The 8,261-nt window shown below is 46.2% G+C and overlaps 1 protein-coding gene across 7 annotated transcripts; it reads right to left on the minus strand.

The window, feature by feature from the left end:
- Positions 1-209: 209 nt before the first annotated feature.
- LOC310703392 (uncharacterized protein) lies at positions 210-8,054 on the minus strand. Of its 7 annotated transcripts, none has more exons than XM_083495749.1 (5): positions 7,913-8,054; positions 4,260-4,358; positions 3,480-3,563; positions 1,426-1,511; positions 210-782 (listed from the first exon to the last, which is right to left on the minus strand). In XM_083495749.1, exons 3-5 carry the CDS (start codon positions 3,544-3,546, stop codon positions 300-302), a joined length of 636 nt encoding a protein of 211 aa, XP_083351875.1. In that variant the 5' UTR covers positions 3,547-3,563; positions 4,260-4,358; positions 7,913-8,054; the 3' UTR covers positions 210-299. The 7 variants fall into 7 exon arrangements, with proteins under 7 accessions (XP_083351875.1, XP_083351871.1, XP_083351874.1 ...); XM_083495745.1 differs by having other exon boundaries at positions 4,256-4,358; XM_083495748.1 differs by having other exon boundaries at positions 4,256-4,358; positions 7,712-7,923.
- Between the last annotated feature and the right edge of the window lie 207 nt (positions 8,055-8,261).

Consider the following 8,261-nt stretch of genomic DNA (forward strand, 5'->3'; position numbering starts at 1 on the left):
GTATATGTGCCTTTTGTGTTGAGAGAATGCATGTGGCATTCTTCTGAAGAGAGCATGAAAGGCTTCCAATAAAGGTGAGGTTTTAATTTGCAAAATGAGCACATTTATTTTTTAAAAACACACCATTCTGCATCTTCAAATATTTAGCCCACTTCCCCCATGCCAGCTGAAAAACAACAACAGCAGCAAAAGACAACAACACCCTAGTGTTGTGATATAAATGGGAATGGTTATTTAATAGCACTGTGATGGCAGTGGCATACAGTTTCTGAGCAGTGGTTGAGCAATGAACGCCCACCTTAGTGTGGCATCCTCCGGTCCCTATGGTAGCGTGGCTTCTGCGCATTGATAGAAGAGGCATCTTGACAGAAGAGCTTCTCTCTTCCCTCAGGAGGCATGTTTTCTTCAGAAAGCCTCTCCTTAGCCCTGACAGCCACAATTTCCTGGATGATATCCTCTATTTCATTCGCTGTTAAGATCTCTTTCTCTGCCTTTAGATATGACAGCCCTGGAGTTGGCAGTTGCTCCCGTGAGGGTTGGAGATCCCATCCAGTATTTGGTTGGATGCCCTCTGGAGCACAAAAGTCAGACAATTGTTCCCTTTTAATTTCTGCTTTTCCCTCCTCCAAAATCCCACCTGCTAGCATTTCCTCCCCTCCCCTTTTATTCTGCTTTTGTTTCTTCTTCACTCTATCTTCTTCATCGAAGATTTTCTGAGCCACGTCCAATATACTAATCCACTGAGGAGAGTAAGAAAACTTTCTCCATTTCTTTGAGGGCTCCTGAAAAAAGGCCAAGCACACTTTCACATATAGGGTTAACGGGAAACACTTCCATGGTCTTTATAAGCAGTTGTGATAATTTCAGGTGGAGCATATGGATGCATAAGTTTACATACCATTATAAATTCTGCCCCTCAACTAAAATGATCAGAAGTGACGGCTCTCTCCATTATACTTGGCTCGTGAGTCTCCCAGGGCAACTGGTTGGTTATTCTGGGAGAAAAAGTGCCAGATGACATGGATAATTGACCTAATCAAGCCAGACATGGGCAGGTGTGGAGGACTCCCTGGTCCTGAATGGGGTACTGTGCCCCTGAAGGACCAGGTGAGCAACCTGGGAGTAATTCTGGACTCACAGCTGTCCATGGAGGCACAGGTCAGTTCTGTGTCCAGGGCAGCTGTCTACCAGCTCCATCTGGTACGCCGGCTGAGACCCTACCTGCCTGCAGGCTGTCTCGCCAGAATAGTACATGCTCTGGCTATCTCCCACTTGGACTACTGCAATGCGCTCTACGTGGGGCTACTTTTGAAGGTGGCCCGGAAATTGCAATTAATCCAGAATGCAGAAGCAGTAACGTAGTCTAGCCCCAGCTTATTCTTAGAACAGGCCAAATTAATGTCTCGCTGCTTCTGTTAATCTCACCATTAAAGGAATTACAACCCTTGGTGTTAGTTTTCCCATTTTCGCTTTCTTCAACTCCACAGCTGACTGTGATTCTTGGAGAAGACCTGCAATGAACATTGCGCAGAATTAGAAAATTGTCATTTGCTTATTTAAATGAATATTTGCAGATGCTTATGGAACAAGATTATGAAATGCAAAGCAGCATGAATATCTGTATCTTAGATACACATAATAAAATCCATGGCTTAGATTCATATCATATCCCACTTTTCAATAGGGATGGGTGAACCTGCTAACCCCATTAGCTTGGCTCGGGATTTTTTCCAAATCCCAGCTTCCCTAAAAGGTCTCCTCCGTTTTCAGGATCTCGCAATTATGTAGTCCAAACCCCTGTTATTTGCATCTGAGCTTTCCCCATTGCATTTAGGCTTACCAGATCCCTACCAACTCTACTCCCTAAATGGCAACATTAACATTCCTTGCCTCATACTGGAGAAACAAGAAAATATAAGATGTTGGTTCAGGCAGGGTGGTGAAGCCAGTATACCGTTCAACTATGTACAGCTGGTTACTCAAACTAGTCATTTTACTCTCTGTAACTATTTAATTTTGTGTTTTGTGAGTTACTACTACTACTACTACTACTACTACTACTAACCTGCCCTTCACCCTAAGGTCCCAAGGTGGGTTACAACCAGTGCTTTTTTTCTTTAAAAAAATGTTTAGGGGTATTCTCATTTTGACTCAAGAGAATCACCATTTTATAGTTCAAATTGGGAAAAATAAATACAGTAAATGGACAAAAGTACAAAGATTCACAAAATGTTTAGGGGTGTGCGTACCCCTGCGTACCTGCAGAAAAAAGCACTGGTTACTACAATTAGAAGGCAATACTAAAAACAGTTCAAAGCTATTTACAATTTAATTTACAGTAGCGTACAGTTAGGTACTTTATCACTGTCTGTAGTTGTCTCCATTTCATTTCCCTCTCACCTGAGTGTTTACATCTCCTCTCCCTCAAACAATGTGTAGATAAACCTGGAACTCAAGGTAACTCTTCATATGTTTGATGAAATGGACTGTAGTCCACAAAAGCTGATGCCTTAATAAATTTGTTAGCTAGTCTTTCAGGTGTTGCAAGGCTCTTGGTTGTTTCAGACCCTCCAAGTGCCCCCATTTTCCAAGGACAGTCCCAGATTTACAGAAGTCCTCCCGGTTTCTGATTTGATCCTCGAATGCCCCATTTTTCCTTAGGACATCCCTATTTTCATTGCAGAAATGTTGGGGGGGGGTATGGAGTCATCTGACCCCCAAGCCTTCTGAAGGCAGGCCTGTATAAGGAAGGTTTTTTTTTTTAATGTTTAATGTTTTATTATGCTTTCACATATGTTGGAAGCGCCCAGAGCGGCTGGAGTAACCCAGTCAGATGTGTGGGTATGAATAGGAAAATTATTATTAATAACATTATGGAATAGGACATCCCTATTTTCATCAGGGAAATGTTGGAGGGAATGTTGTATTTTGCTGCAAGAGCTGGAAATTGGCTACCCCTCTGGGGAAGTATTTCACCTTGGCATTTCAAGCCTCAAGACTGTTTGGCTTACAGCTGACTGGCTTACACTTTGGCTTACAGCTGATTTTCCCCCTGGGCCTGCCAGAATATGATGGTTGACTAGGCTGGGGGTGTTATTGGGTTGTTGTTTTTATTTTGATTATATACTGTATTTTTCCATGTATAAGACTAGGTTCCCCCCCTAAGAAATAACGTCAAAAATTAGGGGGCGTCTTATACATGGATAGTGTTGAGGGTGGACTGGCGATTGGTTGTTGCCCCCAAAATAGGGGGCACCTTATACATTGGGGGCGTCTTATAAACGGAAAAATATGGTATATTATGGTTTTATATTTTGATTTTGTTCTGTGAACCGCCCTGAGACCTCCGGGTATAGGGCAGTATATAAATTCAGTAAATAATAGTAATAGATTGCACATTGTCAAACATCCCCCCAACCCTATTGGCACGCCAAAGTCCAATTACACACAAGAATCGATAAGGTTATGGTTCTACCTACTAAAGAAAGGAAGGACCGGTTCCAAGGGAGCTGCCCTCTGCTCTTCATTTTCCTTCTCTTTGCTCATATGTGAATTCTGCCTTTCTGTATGCACATCGACAAAATTGATAGGTGAACGCATAAATACTGCTTTCTGACTGAGGATCAGATAATGGAGGTGGGGCATATCCATGAGGAACAGCAGACTTTTAGATTTGTGCATGAAAACACAGGAGATACACAGCAGATGCTAATGTGCCTCTGAGAAAGGGATTTTGCCTTGTTTGGAAGTACTGGGGGGAAAGGTCAACTGTATACATTGGATCCAGACAGTGGCCTAGCGTTGGTTGCTGGCACCCGGGGCAGGCTCACACACCGGTGGAGGGGGGGGACATGTGTCAGGCAGGGGGGCGCCAGCCCAGCCCTCACCACTGATGCTGCCAGAATAACCCCATCCCCAACAGAGCAAAGTGGGGTCATGCTGAGCCCCCTTGTCTGCCTGCTCAGGGGGGAGCCTGGCCAGCCAACACAGCCCTTTGCAAGTAGGGATGTGAGGCAAATTTTCACCTCTCTCTCCCCTCTTGCTACGTGGCAGCAAAGCTTGGCTTCAGGAAGGAAGCCAGGTGTACAACACGGCCTTAACTTACCAACCCCAGCTGCCCAGCCACTATATTTTACAATGTTAAAGGATGCTTGTATTGTTGTCAGCTGTTGCTATTTGTGCATGAAGAGGAAAGGTTTGCCTGGAGCTATGGATAGGCCCATATTACTTTATTTCTGAAAACAGTGGTACCTACCTACCGCTAACAGCATGGGTTGCCTCCTAGGGATCTGCATGCGGTCGTTCTTCCTTCTCTTCCTCATTCTCATGAAGATCCAGTTCAGCATCTATCTATTCCTCTGTCAATGCAATAACAGGTTTTTAGTCTCCGTCAAAGGGATTCAAATGGTGGGTGCATATTTTAAAATTCTGATACGTATACATAGATGTATGTTATCTATTATAGTGGTAACCTGGGTTACATATGCTTCAGGTTACATACGCTTCAGGTTACAGGCTCTGCTAATCCAGAAATAGTACCTCGGGTTAAGAACTTTGCTTCAGGATGAGAACAGAAATCGTGCAGTGGCAGCAGGAGGCCCCATTAGCTAAAGTGGTACTTCAGGTTAAGAACAGTTTCAGGTTAAGAACGGACCTCCAGAACGAATTAAGTATTTAACCCGAGGTACCACTGTATAATATTTAAGGCCACATGTTTTCATATTTGCACAAGGGGCTATTTACCGTATTTTTTGCTCTATAAGACTCACTTTTTCCCTCCTCAAAAGTAAGGGGAAATGTGTGTACATCTTATGGAGCGAATGCAGGCTGCGCAGCTATCCCAGAAGCCAGAACAGCAAGAGGGATCGCTGCTCTCACTGCACAGCGATCCCTCTTGCTGTTCTGGCTTCTGGGATCAGAATATTTTTTTTCTTGTTTTCCTCCTCCAAAAACTAGTCTTGTGGCCTGGTGTGTCTTATAGAACAAAAAATACGGTAATTGGGCTGGTTTTTGTCACCAGGAGGAGGAAAGCATTATCTCTACCTCAAATTCCATCCCCACTCTGGAGTTGTCAGCTTTTGAATCTCTGGACAGGACCCAAATGGACCAAGCAGTGAAACCTGGCGATTCAGGGTTAGACCCAGGAAGATCCCAGTTAGAGGGCCGAGGTTGAAAATCCCCACTCAAATCATGAATCTCACTGGAATGACCTAATTTACCTCACAGGAATGTTGCAAGGATAAAAGGATGGAAGAGAACCCTACCCAGTGCATCCTGAACTCCTCAAAGGAAGGGATAAAACCAGAGTAAGCAAACAAAAACATTTTAAAAATGGTACCTGGCACATTGAGGCAGAGCCTGGCGGAATTTGGTCAGTCATGGTGAGGGCCAAATGGAAAAAAGAAGGCATTGTTGGGCCAACTCTGGGGATTCCTGGCTTTTCAGACCTACTATTGGTTCCCTGTCAGAATGTAGTTTTAGTGGTTGGACAGACTAGATAACAAATGAATGCTTAGCAACCAAAACCCTCCTACTGATGCAAGCGTCTGAGAAGCATTACCGTGCAACACCTACACATGTTCTCTCTGATACTTCTGCAATCATGAGAGCTACAGTGGTGCCCCGCAAGACGAATGCCTCGCAAGACGGAAAACTCGCTAGACGAAAGAGTTTTCCGTTTTGGAGGTGCTTCGCAAAACGAATTTCCTATGGGCTTGCTTCGCAAGATGACAATGTCTTGCGAGTTCCTGCTGGTCAGCGGCGTAGCGTGAGTTGTCAGCACCCGGGGCAACGCAAGTAATTTGCGCCCCCTAACCCGGGGCAAGGCAAGTAATTTGCGCCCCCCAACCCCTAACCTGCGAGTTGCCGCTGGCGCTGCTGCCCAAATGACGCCGCTTGCCCGGAGGAGGAGGGGGGCAGAGAGGCGAGGAAAATGCAACGGCCCAGCAGCTGCAGCAGCAGTGGCGGAGGCGGGGCTGTGAGGAGGGGCTGCCTGGCGCGTCCTCCGCGGCGAGCGCTGAGAGCCGCTGCCTGCCGGGCGCCTTCAGCCGGGCGCCGCGAGACATGCGGCTCCGCTACAGCCTGCGCCCGAGGCTCTTCGGCGACTCCGGAGGCAGCGAGCGCGCCCCCCGCAGATGTTGCGCCCGGTGCGGCCGGCCCCCCTGGCACCCCCCACGCTACGCCACTGCTGCTGGTTTTTTCCCCTCCCCCCTTTTTCTAAGCCGCTAAGCCGCTTATCAGCTGATCCGATCAGCAGATAAGCCGCTAATAGCGCTAATAGCGCTAATCCGCTAATCCGTCAATGGGCTTGCTTCGCAAGACGAAAAAACCGCTATACGAAGAGAATCACAGAACGGATTCTTTTCATCTTGCGAGGCACCACTGTACACTCCTGTATTATTACTTTTTTTTTTTAAGGGGCAACCCACAAATTGTGGGACCATGGCCTCCTTCTCCTTGCAGCCAAATGAAATATGCATACATGCCAGTTGACTTAATGAGTGCAATGTTCAAAGTGCTGGTTTTGACCTATAAAGCCTTAAACGGCTCAGGATCACAGTACCTCAAGGACCTCCTCTCTCCATATGAACCTACCCGGACCCTGAGATCATCTTCTGAGGCCCTTCTTTGTGCGCCTCCTCCTCGAGAGGTCCAGAGGATGGCAACACGAGAGCGGGGCCTTCTCTGCAGTGGCTCCCCATCTGTGGGATACTCTCCCCAGGGAAGTTTGCCTGGCGCCTTCATTATACACCTTTATGCACCAGGCAAAAATGTTCCTTTTTAACCTTTGGTTGACCTGATTGACATCCCATACCCTTTTAAAATGTGGCTCGTTTTTTGGGGGGGTGTTATTGGGTTATTGTTGTTATTTTGATTTTATATATTGCGATATATAACTGTCCTGAGACCTCCGGGTATAGGGTGGTATATTAATACAGTGGTACCTCGGGTTACATACGCTTCAGGTTACAGACTCTGCTAACCCAGAAATAGTACCTCAGGTTAAGTACTTTGCTTCAGGATGAGAACAGAAATCGTGTGGCGGCGCAGCAGCAGCAGGAGGCCCTATTAGCTAAAGTGGTGCTTCAGGTTAAGAACAGTTTCAGGTTAAGAACGGACCTCCGGAATGAATGAAGTACGTAACCAGAGGTACCATTGTAATGATGATGATGATGATGATGATGCACTGAATTTTGTGCATCATACTGAAGCCGGCTTTGGTACAGCGAGAATGGACGACCATTTGCTTGCTTGTGGCCTTACCCCTTCAGAAAACTAAAGTTGTAGGGGGAAGGGACTGCTCATGCAGTGAAGGTTTCCCGCCTTCTTCCCTCCACTGTAGCCCCTTGCAGACTCTGAAAAGCTTCTCAAAGGAGGATCAGAGGATCGGGAGTTTCTCCTGAACAGTATGGAGGGTGGCAAGGGAGTACGGATTGGCAAAGGAAATTGCCAAATATCAGGTGCAGCTACAGGAATGGGTCTACTGCCTTCAGCTGAGTGCAGTGTGCATACAATCCCCCTTGAGGATTATTATTATTATTATTTATTGAATTTATATACCGCCCTATACCCAGAGGTCTCAAAGCATAAAGGCCATAGGGTGGGGAGGCGGAGCCACACATACTGCCACGTATACAACTAATGGATACACGAATAGGGGTACTAACAGTTTGGCTACATTTCTTACTGGGAAGATATTTGAAATCTCCACCTGGTTTCAGTTTGTAGCCCAAAAGATGTGCCTCAGGACATATACCAGCACTTGCTAAGTTTATCCACAGTTACTGTTGTGCTTCCATTGTAAAGAAAGAGCTACTAAGTTGTACAGAGCCATTCAAAGGTGACCTCGCTCCAATGGGAGATGAGCCTAGATTTTTGCTCAGATTTTTTGCGGCCCTTTCCATGACCATACCTCTGCACTGTGGGCAGAAATAATCTTAGTAGTAACCAGTTCAAGACCTTCACTTGCACGGCAGTTGGTAGGCATTAACCAAGGCAGTTGAGCTGTTCTGTGATGTCACAATAAGAGGCTAGAGGTCTAGTGTGCCATAGAGCTAGTCCTCTACGGTTGCAGAGAGAGATGCATTTCTTGTTGATCCTTTTGCAGATTACAGTGGTACCTCGGGTTACATACGCTTCAGGTTACAGACTCCGCCCCTCAATCCTTGTCGTCCCGCAGCGAGTCACCCACCCTCCACTCCCATTTAGCTCAGGGTCTAGGTTTTTGGCCTTGCTATGGACCTTAGGTTGGTTGCCCCGGT

This window comes from Podarcis liolepis, assembly GCF_965112155.1.
Source record: "Podarcis liolepis genome assembly, chromosome: 3".
In the NCBI taxonomy this organism is placed as follows: Eukaryota; Metazoa; Chordata; class Lepidosauria; order Squamata; family Lacertidae; genus Podarcis; species Podarcis liolepis.

Bases quoted from the DNA above. Each gene is read 5' to 3' on its own strand.
- LOC310703392 (XM_083495745.1), bottom strand. From the start codon at position 4,346: ATGCTGAACTGGATCTTCATGAGAATGAGGAAGAGAAGGAAGAACGAC. The intron at 1,512-3,479 runs GTAGGTAGAACC...TGTTCATTGCAG, and splicing joins ACCGGTCCTTCCTTTCTTTA to GTCTTCTCCAAGAATCACAG. The intron at 783-1,425 runs GTGAGATTAACA...GCCTTTTTTCAG, and splicing joins GGGTTGTAATTCCTTTAATG to GAGCCCTCAAAGAAATGGAG.